This window comes from Camelus ferus, chromosome 7 (assembly GCF_009834535.1).
Source record: "Camelus ferus isolate YT-003-E chromosome 7, BCGSAC_Cfer_1.0, whole genome shotgun sequence".
Lineage (NCBI taxonomy): Eukaryota > Metazoa > Chordata > Mammalia > Artiodactyla > Camelidae > Camelus > Camelus ferus.
The window spans coordinates 48,735,514-48,759,334 of record NC_045702.1 but is presented as its reverse complement, the minus strand read 5'-3'; the positions used below and the strand labels follow the sequence as shown (position 1 = coordinate 48,759,334).

General features: G+C 34.5%; 2 protein-coding genes across 3 annotated transcripts in view; both read right to left on the bottom strand.

The window, feature by feature from the left end:
- Positions 1–11,335, bottom strand: part of TMEM196 (transmembrane protein 196) — a 188,072-nt gene extending 176,737 nt beyond the window's left edge. Inside the window, exon 1 of the mRNA XM_032483884.1 lies at positions 11,222–11,335. Coding sequence (XP_032339775.1) covers positions 11,222–11,241 — 20 coding nt within the window. The 5' untranslated portion in view covers positions 11,242–11,335. The remainder of the gene's footprint in view (positions 1–11,221) is intronic.
- Positions 11,237–23,821, bottom strand: part of MACC1 (MET transcriptional regulator MACC1) — a 156,705-nt gene continuing 144,120 nt past the window's right edge. The window contains exon 6 of one of the 2 annotated variants that reach the window (XM_032483879.1): positions 11,237–11,335. The gene's annotated coding sequence lies outside the window, so the exon portion shown is untranslated. The remainder of the gene's footprint in view (positions 11,336–23,821) is intronic. The other variant, XR_004321481.1, reaches the window with a different exon arrangement.

Genomic DNA, 23,821 nt, shown 5'->3' with positions numbered 1-23,821 from the left:
TCTAAGGACAAAGATGAAGTCAAACTATCCCCAGTGTTTTCCACATTGTAGAGCTGTCATTCTACAAATGCTGAATGAGTGAATGAATGAATATTTATTGCTTAAGGTTTTGAAAAGAGACTGTAGCGGGGTGGAAGGGAATAGAATGTTAGATGCTTTTCTCCACTCACCACTCTCCAGAATTATTGTAAGAATAATGGCTCATTATTCCAAACATGTGATGATGGTGGTGGTACACGATTTAGTTAAAATATTTCATATTTTATGGCAATCACTTTAAAACATTCCAACATCTAAGACTGAATGCTGATAAGTCTTAGACCTCACTTCTTTACCCTGAGTTCAGAGCCCAGTTGAATGATTAATGGAATCCTTACTCCACTTGCATTATAGGTTTGAATGCTCTACTGAATCTACATTGAATCCAACCTCATCTATCAGGCATGCTGTCTGGGAGAGTCAGAGAATATCACTTCTAGTAGTTCTAGATTTCTCCATTTGACCTTGCAGAGAGATTGATCTTGAAATTGTACTATGCAAGTAAAGTTTCTATTAACTATTCTTTCTTAGTTACTGTGAAAAGAGCCAATAATATATCATTTTGAAAAGGTAATATTTTTATTGATCTGCTGGATTTACCTTTTTTTTTTTTTAACAAATTGAAACAAAGACCTAAATTTCATAGTTTATTCTAGTGTATTTTATTTTGGCAGTTACTAGAGGGCTCTCTATTGTTGTCAAAACATGTTATGTCTTTTCCTAATTTTTGTACTCTCATAAGTTTCAGATCTGGTAGAAGAGATGGCTAAAAAAATCTCATTATTTTTATTTTTAAAATTTTCTAAAATATTTTTTGAGCTTGGGTCCTTGTTAGGCTGTCTAAACAGCTTCCTCTGCAAGAATAGGCTTTACAGTGCTCTTTTAAAATATTCTTTGGTATAACTAAAGGAGTAAATTAAATTGCTACCAAAATAATACCCACACATTTATACCTTTTTTTCAGAAATAGCCAGGTTGGAGTGGAAAGAGAAGTAGAACAGAGCCGAGAAAGTCTGTTTAATTTTTCATTCTGTCAATAGGATTCCATGGAAGTTATAATAAACAAAGAGCTTCTCCCTAAAGAGTTACTGAAGTATAAAACTAGACCTTGCAAACAAAGTAGTAATGGTAGGTCAAAAAACAGCCCCCTGAAAAAATAATCACATTCTAATTCCTAGAACCTGTGTTACCTTTTGTGAGATGTCTTCACAGATCTGATTAAATTACAGATCTCCAGATTGAGGGATTACCCTGAATTATCTGGGTGGGTCCTAAATTCCCTCTTATGTATCTTTATAAAAGGACACAGAGTAAGATTTCACACATCACACTACACCACACACACACACATGAACACACACACATATGAGAAGTCAATGAAGATGGAAGCAGAGATTGGAGTCATGCAGTCACAAGACAAGAAATGCTGGAAGCCACCAGAAGCTAGAAAAAGCAAGAAGCAGATTCTCACCCTAACAGCCTCCAGAGGGAGCGTGGCTGTGCTAACTTAATTTCAACCCAATACTGATCTCAGATTTGTGGCCTTCAGAACTACGAGAGACTAAATTTCTATAGTTTAAAGCCATCAAGTTGGTGGCATTTGTTACAGAAGCCGTAGGAAACTAATACCTAGTGTGAAGTCTACTTATCTAGAGAAAGAAACCAAAATTCATGGAGGTGACATTGCTCACAAAAAGTTTCATAGTTAGTGGAAAAACTAGGGCTTGAAACCGAGTTTCCAGACTGCCAATTTAGGAACGTTTTATTCATTATACCATCATTTCCTTTTCCTGTTTCCTTTGGATACAAACAGAGGTAGCCATGACCTTTTCCCACTGAAACTCCTGGAATTAATATTCTTCTTATACCCATTTTCCTTCACCAGCTTTCTATTCCCACTTGCATAGTTTTCTGTTGAATAAGATGTAGTATTCGTCTATCCCTTAACGAAGAGCTGGAGATGTTTGATGCCAGTGATCCTATACATTTCCCATTATTTCCTTTTAAAATCAATTTAGGAATAATCAGGAACAGAAAGCATATCCAAGCTACTCTAGGCTGGGAGACTTTTAATTATCAACGTGCCTGGCTCATCTCTTGGGAAGACTAGCTGGGGTGGCTGCCTTGGAACTCTTGATTGAGATCTTACCATGGAGTGCTGAAATTAACTTCTATTTCTGAATATCATTAAGGTTAAAATTTGAAATATCTGTCTTTAATGTTATTCTAGTAGACCCATGGAAGTGGCCGGCAGTGCAGACACCTCTTAAGTGGCTGCAACAGTTGATTTGTCTTGGTCTAGATGTTTTCTAGGATGGCCTGGTCAGCTTCTTACTTCCTCCTCTCAACTTTCCCATATTTTACACTCTGAATTATACTCATGTGGAATTTAGGTGGGATGTGTTGTTAACTTTAGTGTAAACATTTCTTGACAGAAGAGTGACAGAATTCCACTCTTTGTCTTTTCCTTTCCCCTCCTTCTGATGTATAAACATATCTTTAAAATCAAACATATATACTTTAAATATATTAAAAATAATATTGCTACATCCATTCAGTTGTACTAGATGTTCCATAAAATTTAATGATTGGATGAAGAGCCTTAAAATCAGAGTAGCTCTTTAATATTACCCATTAGGTTAAATAAAACCCAAAGAAGTTAAATAATTTGTTCAAAGTCATACTCCTAAATTGTGGCAGAGGCCTTAGTAGAAGTCAGAGTCCCTGAAAGTCAAATTTATCAAACATTTATTAAATGCTTAATCTCTGCCAAGCTTTCACAGGTACCTTCTCAGTTAATTTGCACTGTAACATACAAAGAGGGAATTAAGTGACTTGTTCAATGCGTCGCAAATACGCATACTGGTGTTATGTCTTATTTTTATAACTTTTATTTTCCCTTTATTATAGAAACAATAAATTGCCATTACAGAAAAATTAGAAAATACAGGTAGTCAAAAGTAAAGAGAGTAAAAAGAATGCTGCAATCTTACCATACCAAGTTGATCACAATTTACAATTTTGTATACAGTCATCTCCCCTTATTCAAATACTGTTCGGCTTTGCACCATCTCAGTTACACATGGTCAACCAAGTTCAAAATATTAAATGGAGAATTTTGGAAATAAAAAATTCATAAGTTCTAAATGATGTGTGATGAAATCTCATGCCATCTTACTCCTTCCTGCCTGGGACATGAATCATCCATTTGTCCAGCATAACCACACTGTATATACTACCTCTTACTAGTATAGGAAAAATATAATATATTTGGGTTTGGTACTATCTGCAGTTTCAGACATCCACTAGGGATCTTGGAATGTATCCCCTACTGATAAGGCTTGACTACTGTATATCATTTAGATTTTGTCTGCATATTTAAATATGCGGACACATGTTCCTGTTGAACATGACTTTATATTTTACATATTTGGAAATACACCTTTTTCACTTAACAATAGATAGTGAATATTTTTCTGTCAATGTCTATTTGTTTATTATTATTAAAGGTTAGCAAAACTTTCATTGCATAGATGTGTCATTATTTATTTAACTCTTTTATGACTGAACACTTGGGTTATTTTCTTTAAAAAAAGTTGCTGGTTGTAATAAGCCATACTATGGGAACATTCTTGTGTCTAGGTCTTTGGGCATTTTTCCGTTTCCCCTTCATAGAATAAGTACTTTTAAGTAGAAGGGGATGCACATTAAGATTTTTCTACTATATAAGGCCCCTGGCAATTCATGAGTGTCTTCATTGCCCCAACCTTTCCCAATATAAAATATTAATATTTTTAATCTTTAAAAATTGAACATTAGAAAACTGTCTTTGATTTATTACTAAACCTATATCTTCTGGCTCCAGAGATTCTTCCAGGGCCTTATATTTGCATAATATAATATATAGTGATTTATTATGAATTAGGGCAAAACAAAAAAGAAAGTTTTTCCATGGCTTCAGTGAAACATTTTTTTTTAACCGAAGAAGACTTGTGATTTCTATTGATTAAAAGACCATTTGAAAAATCTGTGATCTGTAAATACTGATTTTTTGAAGCTTGGATAGACCCAGGTCTCTTCAAACATTTTATTTTTAAAAGCAGGGATTTATGTGTGATGGCCTTATCAGTGGAGAACAAAACAGTTCCAGGTAGATAATTTGGCCTTAATGGTATTCTGAGTTTCTACTGGGGTCATACTGACTGGATTAAACTCTTTCTATTTTCTATTTTTACTTTACATTCAGTTAAGAAGAAGGAGGAAAAGCCATTAATCTCATATTAGCTTGAGAGCCACACTTCAATACCACTTTGTCTAAATATAGCTTGCATTCCTTCCTCTTTAAAATGTTTGTTTATAGGGTCAAAAAAGTGGCTATAAAATGCTAATGGTTTCAACTGTGTAATGCAGACACCAAAATAATTAGTTGCTTTCTAATTTGTACTTCATAATAGAGACCAAATGACACATTAAACCTATTTTAAGAAAATTCAAGTATGACAAAATACTATCTCTTTAGCCACCTGCACTTTTCAATTTCTACTTTAGCATAACCTTGTATAAAGCATAATAAGGGGACCCTCTTTAGGCTGTGGTAATTAATTAACTGCACTACTAAAAACATAAGCTATTTCCTTCAGTCAGTATATGAATAATAAAGTGAACAAGTATATCACACAAAATAAAGTTATTTAAATTAGAAGTTTGTACTCTATAAAACTTCCTATTTAAAGCAAAATACATCATTTTATTAATTTTATGGCTCTGTGAAACATTTTATGTCATTGATTTTATTAAAATTATAATGCTTATAAGAGAAAAAAGTAATATTGAAAATAAAAATATCATCCTCCAAAAGAATGACCATTTGGTGAACACTAATCCAGGCCTCTTGCTGTGCATTCAAACAAACTCTAAATATGCTATGAAGCAGAGGTACATGGTAGTGTGAAATGGTAAACTAAGGGGACGCCATGCTTTGAGTTTCTACAAAAGTTGACCTTGAGATAAGAATTCAATGCAGGTTTATTTGAGAATTGATTCCAGGAGTGCAGATGAGGTAGTAGAGAAAATGACTAGGGATGGGAAAAAAACAATAAAGAGTACTTATATGAATGAGCCACTTCTGTGGACAACTGAAATTCATTTCTGTTAGAGACCCTTTAAAGGGTTAAAGGACCCTGTGAAACATGTCTGAGTTTTCCACTAACAGAAAGGGAAAGTGGGGTATTTATCCATCAACAATTGTTTCTCACTGGTTGAGCTTTCCCTTTGGGGACATTTAATTCTAGGCAACTTCTGGATTTTGCCAGTGACATCCAAGCAAGCCCTTGAGCAGAGAAGCAGAAAGGTGCAAGCATTTAGGTGGGAGGAAATCAGTGCTCATAGAAACTGCCCACCATTGGTGCAGGTGAACTCGGAGGAGAATGGGATCACGAGTTACATGCTATAAGGAATTTGATCTAGTCAGGAAGGCCAGGGAAGGATTCAACAGGGGAGAAACATTGAAAGTAATGACAAAGACATTCATTTTTATACTAAAAGCAACAGAAATCATTAAAATGTTTTTAACAGTGAGTTGAAATAAAGAGATATATATCTTGAAAACATTAATCAGGGTGCAGGTTGGAAATTTCAATGCTATAGGAACCGGAGCCAATGATGATACGCCCTGTAAAAGATTACTGCATGTCAAGGCTGAAGGTGACTTGGTTCTTGGACTCACAGTGTCATGTATATACACATGGGTTCTAGCTCCAAACTGCTCAGGTTTGTACCTGCCTTTACCCCTTTCTAACAACTTAAATAAACTCCTTATGTCAAGCTTCCTTATCTGTCAAGTGGAAATAATTATAGACTCTACCTCACAGAGTGTTTGAAAGGATTAACTAGACTACTAAATAAAACATTCTTGAAAGATTGCTGGCATATAGTCAGTGCTCAATTAATATGAGTTATTACTTTTAAGGAAGTAGAGTTTGGGATGAATGGAAAACCAAGATATATTTAGGAAGAGTAAGCAAGAATACCTCCTAGACTGGATTTTAGGCATAAGACTAAAGTTTCAAGAAAGACTTTTGGATTGTGCCTTGCATAATGGGATAGAGAGTGGTATCAGTCACAAGAATACAGGAAGACAATCAGATTTGAGAGGAAAAGATCATGAGTATGTTTGGGACATGTTGGATCTAAAATGAGTTTGAGATATCCAAGAAAAAATACCAAGTAAGCATTTGCAATGAAGAGGCTTGGAGAACAGATGAGAGATCTTGGCTATAAATACAAAACTATGAATTATCTGGATAGAGGTAAGAATTGAAATGAGGGGTGTGGATGGAAAGAGTTTAGAGTACGAACAGAATGTTGCACATAACAAAGAAATGCTAATAGCACACAGGGATAGGTTTAGGCTAAACTGAGAAGTAAGCAAAAATTTTCAACTTTCTACCCTAACCTCTCCATCCTTCTCTTATGTCCTCCCCTCATCTTGACAGCCCGTACACATTATTCAATGAATTCAGATTCTTCCTAGATGCCTTATTAAGCAAGGATTTATTGAACAATATCTATGACTAGAGGCTATTCTGTATTCTAAACACTCAGCAGTGAACAAGACAGACATATTCTCTGGTCTCATGAGACTATATATCATACAGTGAAAAAGCTAAGCAGCTAACGAAAACAGGTGACATGATAGGATAAGACTGAATGATTACTTAGTTTGGGTGGCAAGAGAACGCTTATACTGAGATTTTAAGGATAAAAGGGAGGTTGTTACTAGGTCATCGTGTAGAAGAATATTTCATATAAAGCTTATCACCATACAGAGACAAGCCCATGAGCTCAAGCAACAGAGAGAAGGACTGTGCACCTATAGGGGAAGAGTGGTGAGAGCTACATTTAAAGGAGTAGTTGAAGAGCCAAATATGCAAGGCTTCATAAGCCAGAGGAAGAAGTATGGTAATAAATAGCTACAATGGTAAGTCATTGGAGAGTTTCAAGCAAGGGATTAACAAGATCCAATATGTGTTTTAAACATATCATTCTGGCTGCTCTATGGGCAATGTATTACAGCAAAGATAGAACATAAGCAGAGAGACCAATTAAAATACTAGTGTCATAATCCAGATAGAAGGAATGATAACTTGTAAAATATAGGGAGTATGCAGTGTAAACAGAGAGAACTGAAGAGTTTTCACATAATATGGAGGTAGAGCCTAAAAGATAAACTGAAGAACTAGATGAAGAAAAGAGAGGAATAAAAGGTGATTTTCAGATTTTAGACTTCAGTTAGCATGAGCGATGCCATAGACTGAGATGTGAAATACTGAAGAAAGAGTGGATTTAGGGTTGAAAAATCAAGAGTTCCATGTAAATTTTTTTTTTACAAATAACTAGATACTCGTTCAGAAAATACAAGTATGGTGTTTTTTTAGAAAGTCAGAGATGGATATAGAGGTTTCGGGTCATGGCATAAAGACAACACTGAAAACTATGAGACACGATGGAGTGTATGGGTCCAGAACAGAAAATGATATGGGAACAGAGGAAGAGCTTGGGAAGAAAACTAAAATTGAGCAACTTTTGATATAGGAAATTGGGAGAGTACAGTATTGCAGAAACCACAAGAAGAAAGGTTCTTAAAAATGAATACCTCATTTTCTAGTTACTTAGTGATACAGCTTTCACTGAATTTATCCAACTTATGTAATATTCTCTTAAAGTCTTCCGTTTTGACTAGTCACCTAATCTACAAAGTTAAGCTGTGCAACATGAAGACTGGAACAATAAAATAAGAAAGATGTGAGACTTAACAAATGTTCTTGTTCTTCAACCAAATACCCTTTGTCCTGAAGTCTAGACTGCTTTTAGTATGAAGGATCCTTCACTAAAAATACCTTTAAAGAAAAGAGATTTCAAAAATTCTTCAAGTGTCATTTTAGTTCTTGAATTTAGTACAACCTCAGGGGCTTTCCCTGATATTTCAAGTTTGCTCCAGCAGTTACAATTTTCAAGTTACAGAGATACTCAGCGTTCTCCACAAATTAGTAATATCTTCAAGATTAAGAGGTAAAATTAATGATGAGGTTATAATCCATGCTTGTGGTTACAGAGCATGACTCCTTTCTGAGTCAGAAAATTTCCTCTTTTCATAGACATTAACAAAAAATTCACTGAACCAAATCAATATAAAATATAGAAGAAACAAAAGATGGAATTTATAACCTGCTATTATTCTCTGGAGACTCCCCAAAACTCTCCATATTTCTCCACATTTCAGGCAAAGATGATTAGGTTCCTACAATTTACAAGCTGCACAGTGATTGATATAGTTCATCATCAAATTGCATTTTATTTGAACTCTTGCACCTATAAAGTATTTTTTATTATAATTTGTAACAAACACCACAATAAAAGTTGTGATATGCTGTGCTTGGGAAATGCTCTTTCTTTTGACTGATCCTGGCCATGAATCAAATTGATACGTATATTAGTACTTGAGCAGAAAGCACTGGAATAATAAACTAGTAGGAACTCTTATATGGCAATTTTGATATATCTTGGGAGACTGAGGATGGACTAGCTTGAGAGTGAGAAGCTCCTGGGGCTTAGTCTTAGAAAGGTTCTAAATTTTGCAGGATTTGCCTTCAGGAACCTCATCAGATTGTCATGGTGATGATATAGGAAAGATATCCTCATGGATCTTGTACAGAATGGGGGCTAGTAAAAAGAAAGAAGTCAATCATTGTAGAACTCATTCAAAAACTTCTGAGTAGCAAAAGCCTAGTATACAGGGAAAAATATTTTGCCAGAGCTGATTCCAGCTGGAGAAAGGAAAATTTTCCCACTCTATCCCCTCCAGTCTTCTTGTCTCACCTACTGGAAATACAAAACAAAACATAATCAACAGAGATCAGGGATTCAAGGAAATGGACTGGAAATTTTACAGCTGAGAAAGAGTCAAGAGGCAGAGACAAAAAGCTATAATACTGGAGAAACACTTGTGAAGGTTACATCCCTGAGACACAAGACTACTAAAAGACTGTGATTTAATCATAAGATAATGAAATGCTCTCCTTCTTTGACACCTTACCAACAAATAATAGGGATAAAGTGTAATCACAATGAATTATAGTTGAAAGAGCTGCAAGACACAGACTCTATGAGGAAGAGTAGTATTTAGGGAATCCTAACATCAAGAGGCTAAAAAACAAGGACAATAGAGGAATCTGAAGTTTCTGGAAACTATAGTTACAGAAAACTTTAAACACAGAGTAACATAAACTTTCATATTAAAAGTTTATTTACCAGTTTGTATTATTCAATATGATATGTACTGCTTTCAACCCAAAATTACAAGATACGTTAGAAGGCAAAAGAAAACACAATTTGATGACATAAACCAATCATCAAGCCAGACTCAGATATGACACAGACTTTGGAATTACTAGGAATTTAAAATAACTGTGATCAATATATTAAGAGCTTTCATGTAAATACTAGACAACATGAAAGAATAGATGGGTAATTTTAGCAAAGAGATGAAAACACTAAGAAATCATCAAAATGAAATGTTAGAAATTTTTTTAAAAACTGTAACAAAAATGAACAATGCCTTCAGTGGACTCATTAGTACATTCGACATGTCATCATACATTTGTCCAAACCCACAGAATGTAGGACACCAAGAATAAACTCTAAAGTAACTATGCACTGGATGATTATGATTTGTTCACGTAGGTTCTTCCTTGGTAAAAAATGTACCAACGTGGTGAGTGATATTGATAAGTTGGGGGAGAGGGGATATTTGTGTGTATAGGTAGGGGTATATGAGAAATCCTGTACCTTTCTCCCAATTTTATTTTAAACCTAAAACTGTTCTAAAAAATAGTTCTTCTTTTTTTAAAGAACATTTTAAGAAATCTTTTTAAATTGGTTGTTGAAGCCCAGATATGTCATGCTTAATACATTTACTGACCATCTGTTTAGTAATCCTATCAAGGAAGGAAAGAAACTATACCCATATGACTTGTTCTAAACGAATATATGCTGGTTCTTCAGATCATTTTTTTCTTAGGTGCTCAAAAACTATTCTTTTAAAATGTACTCTAGAATCTTGCTGAAATAAAAGCATTCATCTATAGTTAGTGAGATATGCTGTCTTTTTCCTTCTGAGAGTAAGAACTTTTTCTAGCTAATAGCCATTGTCAAGGAGAAGATGAAGATAATTAAGAAATGTGTAATAAGATTTATTGTGGAAAATAAAAAAATTTAAATATAGTGCGTAGAATTATATTGAAAAGGAAAGATGAAGGTCTATGATTCTGAGGAGGAGGAAGAGAACTTAAGCTTTCATCAGGAGAATGATGAATAGGGAATGATGACAGGAAAAGGACATGGAAAAGTATATAACAATAAGTTTGAGATTTATCCCATAGAAGGAGGACACATATTCTGAAAAAAAAAAAGGAAGAAAAACAGAGCACACTCACTGAATATTAGTGAGATCAAAAAAAAAAAAAAAAAAAGTGAGAGCCTGAAGCACTTGACAACACTCTGAGGTGTTATATAGAAGTTTAAAACATTAAAAAGCTGAATTAGAATGAAAGAAAGATCCAAGTTAAGAGATTTTCACAACTACAGTTCACTACCCACTCTTGACAATTCATGTGTGTCTAGTGAAGCCAGGAATATGGAGGGAGCAAGATGGACAAATAAGATAAGCTAATTATGATCATTTCAACTCCCCTACCCTACCAACTCTACCAAAAGCAACAGTGATGCCTTACATAGCACGTATGAAGGCCATGCTCTTGAGTCTTCATATGGATTAACTTCTTTAATACTCACAACAATTAAGTGCTATTGTTATACTCATTCTGTCAACAGATAAATTGAATTTAAGAGAGATTAAATAATTTACCCCAAGTCACACAGCTGGTATGTGGCAGAAACGGCCTATTAACTTCAATTCTGTTACTTCACAGCCTAATTACTTAACCAGGAAGTTTGTAACCCAGGATCATTCCACTTGATTTTTCATTACTGCTCCTCTTAAAATAGTTAGATACAGCAAAATATAAATTTGGAATAATTTTTTCTGAATATATAGAACCAAAAAGAAAAAGGCTTAAAGGTAATTCAGAGCTGAATTATCTAGAAATGATACTGTCACACTTACCTTCTGTTTAAGAGGATCATGCAGTGCAGTGCCAGGACTTATATGCAAAAGCCAAAAGCGAATTCCTTTATCATTTAGGCACACCAGTATCTCAGGCTCAAGGGGCTCTTCTTCCTATATGTAAAATGATACACATCGTTAGTCTAAGCCTCATCCCAAAGTGTAATAGAACATAGAATATTTTGTTAATGGTAGCTCTATTTCTTTCAGTCCAATTCTAAACTGAGTCAGCAAAATTAATCCAAGTCTGACATTTGTAATGCTATTGTAGTTGTTGTATTCCAGGGGGAATGTGACTACACTGGGAGGTACCCAAATGTGGAGGCCAGAGCAGGGCAGTGCTGTCTGATACTCCCGAATGGGCCAGCAACTCAAGCAGTGAATAGATTGTAAAAAGCAGACTGAAGCAGAGAAAGCTAATTGGGCAAATCCAAGCCAGATTCCTTAAAGGAGATATGAGAAGAGATAGAAGTCCAAAGCAGCAGATGCCAAAGTCAATTCCTTCATGACGTTCTGATATAAAACTGGTTTATTGCAAAATTCTTTAGAAAAGTGACTCAATAAAAGCATTCAGTTTTAGCCAACTGAAATTAAATTATGCATATATTTCACCAGTCAGCTCTTTGGGTTTAACTGATGATGATCAAGCCCTAGTAGATTTGCTTTCATTTTCACATATACTTTAATGTTTGGATGTTAACCTGAGGCTGAGAATCCCTCTCCAGGCTGGACCTACAAAACTGAACTGGATCATTTTCAGCAGCCATTTGTTTTTTCTGGCTAGACTTGTGGTCCAACATGTTTCTTGTTGGTCAGGAAATACCAAAAGCACAGACTTTCTTGAGGAATTTGGCCATTTAACTTCTGATTCTTTGCCAGAATTTAAACATGTTAAAGATAAAAAGGATGCAAAAAATGAAAAAAAAAAAACACAAATTTTTAAAATTAGGAAAGGGACAGTTGGGATTCTTTCGGAGTATCAAATGAAGAATTTTAAAAGACATCAGCAAGAAAGCAATTGTTTTATGAACAATCTGTTTTATAAAACTTATATGCTTTAATTTAGATCATAATTTTATGAGACTGATGACTAAAAACAATATAAAAGCAAATGTTCCCTAAGAGTGAACAGTGAAATATGAAATACATCTCTAGTGTGCCTTTGGATCAATTTTCTGCCTCTTTTTGACAAGCAAGATGGTCATTACAAGAAACTTCAAAATGGAATAAAAGTGACAATTGGGTAAGACAGATTAAATATTACTGCCAAATTGATACTAGATTAGATTAGATGAGAAAAGCCAAAAGTAGAATCTTGAACATTTCCTGAACATGTACCCTATCTATTCCTTTATCTCATCTCTACCTGGAAAAGGTAGAGAATTATAAGGAAAATTGTTTCTAAACTGGTATAAACAGGGAAGATTTCCAGAAAAAATGTGGATGGCAGACAGGTCTGGCAGCACCACAATGATAAGGAACCTGGGAATGCCTGGATAAGGTAATGGGCTCTGGTCTAGACACTGTTAAACTTGATTTGGAAGACTGTATTTGACTTAAGACTTAGTTAAAATCCTGCAGTGGGCGGTTCTGAAAATAAAAATCCAGTTAAACCATCTGGCTCTTCAGTTATGCAAAATATAAACCAATTTGCCTGACTTCCCTCTTTCCATCACTCCCTCTCTGTTGACTTTCATTGCTAGATTCTATTTTTGGCGTTTTTATTATTCAGAAAAACATTTGAGCATGCTGAATACCCCCCTACCAATTGACATTGTTAGCAAAGCTTTTTGAAGCATAAAGCATTGACAGTCAGAGATAAATTATCTTTGGAAAAATAAAAACACAGACATCAGACCAAATGATATTTTATATACTTCATTTTACTATCACATAGTTTTATTTTTTGAAATGAGGTTGAATATAAATGCAAATTACTTAAAGCTCTAGAGGCTGGTTTTTAAGGTTTTGTAAGCTATCAAACCATTATCTAACCTACTCAAATACTAAATATCCAAAAATTGAAAATAACCAACCATGAAGTGACAACAATACCGAGCAATAAAATAATTCAGGTACAAATTCATATTTAATGGATATAAATCTCGCTGGTTTTGGAAGTCTTAGAAAATTAAATAAGCTATTACATACATTATTTTTGGAGTGCAGTTTTTTTCTTTGTGAAGTATGCCTAGAAAAATACACATATCAATATATAATGCAAAAAGAAATGTGTAGTTTATGAAGTCAGGCTTTTTTTCCTTTTTATTTATTTATTTTTTTTATGCGGGGAGGTGAATAGGTTTATTTATTTGTTTGGTTTTTCAGTGAAGGTACTGGGGATTGAACCCAGGACCTCATGCATGCTAAGCATGTGCCCTACCACTTAAGTGATACTCTCCCCCTCTAAAATCAGTCTTTTACTTTTAGATACATTCCTCATACTTTTAGATACATTTCTCATACTTTTAGATACATTCCTCATTTGCACTGGCAAATGTTTCTTGGTTCATAAACATTTAAATGTCTAATATTAGTAATATTCAAAGATTATACACCTATACAATGAGACCCCTTAAAATAATCAACTTGAAAAAAATACTGTGTACACTGTATATATCAGGGCAGCATTTTAATTTATTTAAAAAAACTGGAAACAAGCTAAGCATAAGTAAATGTAGTTATAAATGATATATCCAGAAAATGTTACGAAGATAGAAAAAAGCATTATTTAAATTTATTTTTAAGCATGGCAATTTATTGATGATTATAGTATTAAAAGAAGGACATTTATGAGGTTTCTGAATGGTATGATAGTCTTTTCTGTTCTGTGTGTGTGTGTGTGTGTGCACATGCACATATGTGTAATATGTAGGAGGGAACAGAAGAAACAAGAAATGGTAGAATATTGAAGCTAAGTGATGAGTTCATGAGAGCACATCACATCACACTAATCTTTCTACTTCTGTGCATTTGAAAAGTTTCATAGCATGTTTTTAAGCACACAAGATTTCACACCACTTTTTAATAGTAATATCTTTACAGTTGCCAGGCTAGCTCAGTCGGTAGAGCATGAGAGTCTTAATAGTAATATCTTTGAGTGTTGGAATTGTAACATTTCTTTTTTGGTTATCAGTTAACACACATTCCTCAGTAAATATTTTAAAGATAAAAATAAACAAAATTTAAATCTACAGAAAAACATGCTTTGCTTGCTGTTTCCTCAATTCTGCACTCCATCCAAGTGTTGCTGACAATGGCACCTCCTCTCTCAGACATACTTGCCCTCCAAAGCCAATTTTTACCTCAGGCTAAGTGTGTACAGTAGGTTGCATTTCAGAAAACCTTTGGCTCTGCATCAGTCTCTTTGTTGCTGCTGGAGCCGGAACACCTATTGCCAGTCTCCTGCAGTTCTGATTCTTGCTATTACCCAGAACTGGTACTTAAGTCCCAGCAATTTTCCTCGGCTGAGTTCTTTCTCTTTCTTGCTATTCTGGTTTGCGTTTTGGTGTACATTGGCCTATGCGTCTGCCCACTCATTCTGACCATAGTCAATCCTCATCCTCTCAAATCTGTCCTCACACCTGCCCTCTGGCCTGTGCCCCTTTTTGCCCTAGACTCATGGCATCATTTGTTTTTTCTCCTGTTAATTATCTCTGTACATCTGGCTTGCATGGCATATTGTTCACATCTGTCCTATACTCTGCCCAAACCAACCACCTGTAGGCACTGCACAGCTCTGATGCTGCCTAAGTAGAAATGAAACAAATCTTAGCAGAGAAAATAAAATCAATGTGTATCAGTTATGAGTGAGTCTAGAATTGCTGATATTTTTGTATTGTCAGAGATGACATAAATGACTAGAGGAAAAGTTTGACTGTGGAGCTAGAACACCTGGACTCAAACCCTGCATCTGCAACTCAGTAGCTCAAACCCTAGACAAATCAAGTGCTTCAGTGTTACCATTTGTAAAATGGGAATAATATTGGCTGAGAAGATTAAATGAGTGAATACACATATAGCCTTTAGAACAATGCTTGACATGTAGAAATACTAAATTAGTATTTGTTTTTATTAACCCTAATATTTATTAACTCCTCTGAACATCATAATTACTAAACAAATACTTGTGGGAGAAATTTAAAATGAATATTAAATAACAAAAGAGTAACAAAAGCACAAAAATTATGTCTTGTATGAGTGTGTAGATACACTCCCTCCTTTAGTAAATACTGGTTGAGCTTCTGTGATGAGGTAGCCACTACGCTAGACACTGTGCAAAAGATTGAAAACAAGATAAATGAAGCCTTTGGCCTCATCGCATGTACATTGCAATGGAGTTTAAATTTGAATTGATAAATGTATGTGTCAATGGCTTTGTGGATGTCAAGGGATGTGAATGTGACTTTTGTTCTGAAGCAGCTTTTTCTTTGCCAAATAAGTAAAACCATCACTAGGTATGTTCAACTATTTCACAAAATTTGTCTCTGTTCTTTTTGCCCTTGAAAGGTGATTCATGACTGTAAATATTTATTAATCAAGTTAAGATTGTTTACTCATTTATAAGATTAGATCCATTTTTAATTACATAAGGGGTTGAACAGAATTAAACTTGCTTCACATCAACATAAGCAAAAAAGTAATATTAGACCTGATAAAATATTCATTTTTGTTTTCTTCCTTATTTTTCCACAAGAAAAGATAATTTTGTTATTTTATGTTTTTACAATGCATGTTTGACAAACTTTTAACAATGCATGAAAGAGTAAAGAAGAGAGTCCAACCCACTGAGATAATCACCATGAATACTTGAGATGGCCTTTTTATGAACCGCTTCATGTATTCATATCAATTCATGAATCTTTACATAAGTGGGACCATATTATAAACAATTCTTTAGTCATCACAACCTCTCCTTCTTCTCTCCTTTTCTTCCTCCTTCAATTTTTGCCTCTACAAAAAAATGTTGAAATAACATTGCATATGGACATTGCATACTGGTGCTTTCATTTCTGTAGGTTAAATTCAAAAATTAGGATTTAGAGGTCAAATTGTCCATACAGTTTCAATTTTTATTGATACTGCCCAAATGCCTTCCACAATAGCCATATCAACTTAGAGTCTACCAGCAGGTTGAGAGTTCTCACTGCTCCTGTCTTACCAGCCCTTGCTGTACTCAGGCTTTTACATTTTTTAACAATTCAGTAGGTACAATAAATAGTATCTTGTTTTAATTTGGATTTACATTTCCCTGATTTGTTCTTCTTTAGATTACCTTTTCATATTTAGGGATTCATTGGATATTCTAAACATAAGGGTGTTTGTCTTTCATAAATTCTATAAAATTGCAGTATTTTTCTCTTCTAATGTTGCTTCTTGTCCTCCTTATTCTTTCTGTCTAGAGTACTATTAGAGATAGAACTTTTCACTCAATCCTCTGTCACTTCTCTTTCACATTTTTGGTTTTGTCTTTCTGTGCTATTTCTTCGTAATCTTTTCAGATATCAGTCCACTAATTGTTCACTAATCAGTTCACTAGTTATTACCTAAGCAAGAGTATCACCTCAACTAAGTTTCTAATGTCAATCCTCTATTCCTATTCTGGTAGACTCACCTGATTTTTTTTTCAGCTAGTTGATTTTGATAGACATTTTTTTTTTCATACTACCTTTTTAAAATATTCACTTTCATTCCATCAAACTCATTGGGTGTACTTATTTTATATTATATGCTGTATATTTGATGAATCAAAATTGGCAATCTATGTCCAAGAGATCTTTTTGTATGCAATTGCAGTATTTTGTTATTATTAATATTATAAGAGTAGAACCTCAAGTATTCTAAGTATATAGTCATAATATTAGTGTATGGAGATAATTTTTATTTTTTCCAATATCTATACCAGTTATTTCATGTTTCTTGCCTAACTGTATTTACTAATAGCTCCAAAACAATGTTGAATGTCACTGAAAATTGTAGCATTCTTGTCTTACATCTGATAGTTTTTCTATTTATGTCTACCTCCCCAATTACAAATGCTGAATGCTAACATAAACAGCCAAAGTTCATCAAAAACCCAAAACCCCACAAAATACAAACAAAAATGTACATTTATTATCCAACAATCATTTTCAATGAATTACATATTCAAGGCACTATTTGGACACCTCTAAAGTAAACAAAGAAAACTTAGACAAAAATACATGAAGGATGAAAAAGGTGTAAAGTATTTCTCTTACCCAAACTCCCACAAAAAGGATAAGAAAGACTAAAAGGACGTAGTGCATGACTATAAAGACAATGTGAGAAGGAACTGACTTCCACACAGTTTTGGAAGCTAGGAAGCAGGTAGATGGCTAGTGTGTTCATCTCCTATGACTGCTTTGAACAATTACAACAAGCTTGATGGCTTAAAACAACACACCCTTATTCTTTCACAATTCTGAAGGTCAGAAATCCAAAATGGTTTCACTAGGTGCTGGCAGGACCATGCTCCCTTGGGAGGTTCTGTGGTAAACTCTGTCATTTGTACCATTTCAGGTTCTGGAGCTACATTCCTTGCATTCTTTGGTTCATGGCCCCTCCCTCCCTCTTCAAAGCTAGCAGCAAAGTATCTTCAAATCTCTGTTTCCATCATCACATTACCTTCTTCCTCTTCTGTGGTCAAGTCTCCCTCAGGCTCTCTTACAAGAAAATTTGTGATTACATTTAGGGACCACCTGTATAATTCAGGATAATCTACCCACCTCAAGATCTTTAACTTTATAACATCTGCAATGCCCCCTTTTGCCATGTAAAGTTACATTCCCAGGTTCCATGGATTCGGTCTTAGATATCTTTTGGGGTCATTATCCAACCTGCTATATGTGATAAAGAGCTTAGTGCATCAAAGCTGAAAACTATACTCTCAATTAGGAAAGCAACAGAAGTAGAATATTTTGTCATGGAACCATAGTAAGAAGCAGGAACTGAAGGCATCACCCAGGTACCTTGAGAACTAGGGATATATGGTGGGGTGCAAATCAAGAGAATTGGTTAACCATGGAAGAAATCATTAGATTCCTCAGATCATCTTCCCAAACATTTGCAGTCGGAGCACTGCCCCTTCTCTAATGTGGTGGATTCAAGAACACTGAACATCGTGAAGGGCAATGACACCACATGGAAAATAAGGGTATTCAGTAATTATCATTGAAACCCAGCCACTTATTCCCAGTTTGCTCTAAGAATGCTTATAGATAGGCTGATATATTCCAGGCAGGAGGATGAATGGATATTCTCTGTGTAATGTACTAAAATAGAATAGCAGATACTGACAAACATCAATAAAACAAAATTAAGTACCTCACAGTCAATTCTACCACTTGACAAGACCCATATACCCACAAATACCTTCAATCAATTTTTGATATCTATTTCTAAAATCTGAATGGAAAGTCATGTACAAACAGGCATTTGAAGAAAGCCTCTAACACAAAGAATAAAGACTGAAGTAAACAAAAGGAACAAAAGGATCTCAGCAAAGAAGCAGAAGAGCAGGAGACTTTTTTTAACTGGCACTTTAGAAATTTAGATAGGTGAGGGTTATTATACTCATAAAATGAGAACATGAGGTAGTTTTCTTAAATGTCATGCACAGAGAAAAATAAAAGTATTGGAAAGTAGAATTATGACAGTACAAAAGGAAAGTCCAATAGAAAGGTTAAAACAAAGTTGAAGAAATCTCTCAAAAAGCAGGAAAAAGGAATAGAAAAGACTAGGATATTATTCCAGGACCTAAAATATTGAACATTTAGAATTCCAGAAAGGAAGATGAAGATGAAAAAGAGAAAATTATCAGAGAAACATTTAAAATTTTTTCCAAGATGAAGCATATGAATTTCTACATTAAGAGGGGTCACTAAATGCTAAGCACAAAGGTTACATAAGACCTACACAAAAGCATATCACTGTGAAATTTCAGAACACAAGGGGACAAAGAAAATTCTGGAAGCTTCCCAAAAGAAGTAAAAAGAGACTACATTCAGCAATCAGATTGACATCAGACTTCTCAATAGAGTGCTGGAAGGTAGAACACAGTGTAGGAATACCTTCAAAATTCTCGAAGAACCTGATTTTCAACTAAGCATTGTATATCTAGTCACGCTATTGAATGAAGTAGAGTAGCCCAAGATAAAGACATGCAAATTTTCAGTAATTTTACCACCCATGCATTCTATCTCAGAAAGCTGCAGGAGGATCTAACCAAATAAGCTGAAGAGGTTAACCAAGAAAGAAGAAAACAAGACAAGATCCACAAAAAAGATAAACTGCAAAAAAAAAAAAAAAAAAAAAAAAGATAAGAACCCCTCAAAATATGGTGATAAGATACCAAGGACAGTTTTTCTCAACTGAGGATGATTTTGTCTCCCAGGGGACATATGGCAATGTCTGTAGACAATTTATTACCACAAGTGGGGCAGTGGGGAGAGTGCTACTGTCATCTAGTGGATAGAAGCCAGAGATGCCACTAAACATCCTACAATGTACAGGACAACCCTTACAACAAATAATTATCCAGCCCAAAATATCAATAATGCCAAGGAAGCTGAGCACCCAGTCCTAGGGTAAGAGCTGTGCAGGAGGGTGAAACAGGAACCAGGGCAAGTTAAACAAAGATTTTGAATTCATTCTGTGGTCAATTTAGAACCACTGACATATTAGAGCTAAGCCTCAGAAAGTAACTTTTAACAGACATAAAATTATGACATAATGTAGTTATAGACGCAGGCAGAAAGTACTTGGGTACAAAATTGAGCCATTTTCCTTGACTCTGCCTGATTACCACATCACTAATTTTTTGCCTAATATAAGTGACTCTTCATGATCTTGCCATACTGCAACTTTATGTCCTATCAGTTTCCTCCACTATACAATTTGTGATTTTTTTTTAACACACTTGTCAATTCAATTCTCCATTTGTTGCACATAACTGTTCTTTCCTCTTGAATTTCTCTACCTTGATCTCACAAGGACTTCATCACCAATTTCCAAACTAAGCTCTAAAAGTCAATAAAGTAGAAATCAATTAAAAATGAACAAAATGAACTAAACGTGTAAGTTTTTGCACAGCAAAGGAAGCCATAAGCAAAACAAAATGACAACCTATGGAATGGGAGAAAATATTTGCAAATGACGCAACTGACAAGGGCTTAATTTTCAGAATATATAAAAAGCTCATAGAACTTAATAACAACAAAAAAACAACCCAATCCAAAAATGGGCAGAAGACCTAAACAAGCAATTCTCCAATGAATATATACAAATGGCCAATAGGCACAAGAAACAATACTCAATATCACTAATTATCAGATAAATGCACATCAAAACTACAATGAAGTATCACCTCACACCAGTCAGAACGGCCATCATTCAAAAGTCCACAAATGATAAATGCTGGAGAGGGTGTGGAGAAAACGGAGCCCTCCTACACTGCTGGTGGAAATGTAGTCTGGTGCAGCCATTACGGAAAACAGCATGGAGATTCCTCAAAAGACTAAAAATAGACTTACAATATGATCTAGTAATCCCACTGCTGGGCATATATCCAGAGGGAACTCTAATTCAAAAAGACACCTGCACCCCAATGTTCATAGCAGCACTATTTATAACAGCCAAGACATGGAAACAACCTAAATGTCTGTCGACAGATGACTAGATAAAGAAGTTGTGGTATATTTATACAATGGAATACTACTCAGCCATAAAATAATAATAAAATAATGCCATTTGCAGCAACATGGGTGGAGCTGGAGATTGTCATTCTAAGTGAAGTAAGCCAGAAAGAGAAAGAAAAATACCATATGATATCACTCATATGTAGAATCTAAAAAATAAAGAAAAGAAAAAAGGACACTGTGAACTCATCCACAAAACAGAAACAGACTCACAGACATAGTAAACAATCTTATGGTTACTGAGCAGAAGGAATTAGGAACGGATAAATTTGGCAGTTTGAGATTTGCAAATGTTAGCCACTATATATAAAAATAGATTAAAAAAACAAGTTTCTTCTATATAGCACAGGGAACTATATTCAATATCTCATAGTAATCTATAATGAAAAAGAATATAAAAATGAATATTTGTATGTATATGCATGGCTGGGACATTGTGCTATACACCAGAAGTTGACACGTTATAACTCACTGTATGTCAATTAAATTTTTTTAATTAAAAAAATAAAAATAGGTATAAATAGATAACATTAAAAGCTAAAAATGGAATAAAATGGCTCATAAATATCAGTCCATTCTTACTTAATCTTGAATAATGTATATTCCTCATGTAAACAATTGGTATATGCATTAGTCCAGGTAATGCCAGTTACTGTAATCAACAACCCCCCAAATGGACAATAACTTACGCATAAGACGTTCTTGCTTAGTCACATAATATCCAAATTCCAACTTAGTAGGTGCCTCCCCTCTCAGTAGTGATTTATAGTTCCAGGCATCTTCTATTTCATAGTTCTACCTTCTTGGCTTCTAATTTTAATGTATTCATCAGCATTAAATGGGTGATGGGTAAAAGAATGCACAATTATATACAGGAAGATTTTATGACTTAGGCCTATACAGGGTATACATCACTCATTTTGCATTGGCCAAAACTCAATCACTTAGAGAAAGGGAGGCTGGAAAATATCATCTACCTGCATGCTGAAGAAGAGGAAATGCTGGTGAACAGACAGTCAGTCTCTGCCAGTGTATGGTTCTGAAAATTTTCTAGTAATGTTCAGAAACAAAGAAAAAACAAAGTATAAGAAGATTTGGTTACTTGTAAGGCACATATGGATTCACTGATATCACACAGCTATTGAAATCATAGAGCAGAATGACAGTGAACGGAAAGATTAAGAAAGAAATATTAAAGAGTATTGACAAGGTCCCTGAATTTCACAGTATAAAATTAAAGGAAGAAGATCAGAGAGCAAATCTTATCAATTTCACACAGGAGCCTATTGTAAAGAAATGGTAGAGAGCAGTGAGCTACACATTGCCCTAGGGAGCAAAGAGGATTCTGCTCTTTTCCCTGCGAGTCAGGAGAATTAGAAGAAAGAGCTCTGTTGGTTATTTAAAAAGAAAAGAAAAACTGGGGAGCTAGTTTTGTCAAAGAGGTGATAAAGATATAAAGATGGCTTAGGAAAAATAGAAATGCTGAGGGAAATTTTCTTAATCCAAGCAATCTCATGTGGTGTTGAGTGGGTAAGTCGAACTTATGAAAAATGATTGCAGAGCAGGGGAGGATTGATTGTAGGGGAGGATTCTGGGTGAGACTCTTACTAAGGTGATCATTTGCTTCACAGGGTTGGAAGCAATAACAGAAAAGATGGCCAGAGTAATTAAAATTTATCTTATGGTTTAATCACATGACATTTTTGTGACCTTTGTGCTAGGCATTTTGCTAATTATTGAATGCTTACAATAACATACTGAGATGGGTGCTATTATCTCATTTTTTGCAGAAAGAAAATGAGTTACCATATGTTACATAGGTACATAAGAAGTTAAAATTAAAATCTTGGTCAGATTACCTATGGAGTCCCTTAAACATTTACTTACTGCTGTATTTTTTGTTGTTGCTTATCTGTTGGTCTGGTTTTTTTTAAATTAAGCCTACCAATTAAATTATGGTAAACATTATATTTAAATATTTACATTTAAGTAAATGTGGTTGCAATGTTTACTTAAAATACCATAAAATTTATACACTATGAAATTATTTTTCAGTGTTCATTAAAATGGTGAATATCAATTCAATAGCTTAAAACAAATGTGGGCTTTAGTGGTAAATTTGAAGAAGAAAATAGGAATGATTACATAGAAAATAGATGGTTGCTTGATGTTTTTTTCTGTCTTTAGCATCCTATCTTTCACCTTAAGATTTTTAAGTGAAAATACGTCTTTAAAAATTCTCTCAAATTTAATTGAGAACACAACAGTGGTCACATACTATGTAAACTGTGAGTTTTAAAAACTCCACTAAAAAGAGAAAGTATTACCAACCTTAATGGTGTTGAGTCCTGAGAATGTGTCATTAGGACACATATTTCTTAAAATAGATTTTTATGAAGCAATTAATTTGGGAAGGTGTCACAACTAACATTTAATTGTATTCAATTACATACTTAGGAATTTTAGCTCTTTCCTTCCTTTTAGAATCACGTTAGTAAAATGTCAGTAGAGAAATACATATTGAAAAACTCTACACTCTAATTAAGGAAAACTGGAATTTAAAGTGGGTCTCCCAAGCCTCACATGTTTGAAACGTCCTTCTCCTTGAGAATTACGAAAATAAGGATAGAATTATTTGAAATGCCCAGAATATACTCTTGCCACTCCCATTTCTCAGCTAACAAACTTCCTTCAGACTGAAATTTAAATGTCACTTCAAGTGAAACCTTTCCTGACCCCCCAGATGATGCCAGGTACACACTGCCAGGACTCTGAGAAAGATTCTGAGGAAAGAATATCATGACTGATAATCAGATTACCAAAGTCTTCTGTGAATGTAACTAAAAGAATTGTTTACATGCCATAACTAACACAGATTCTTAGG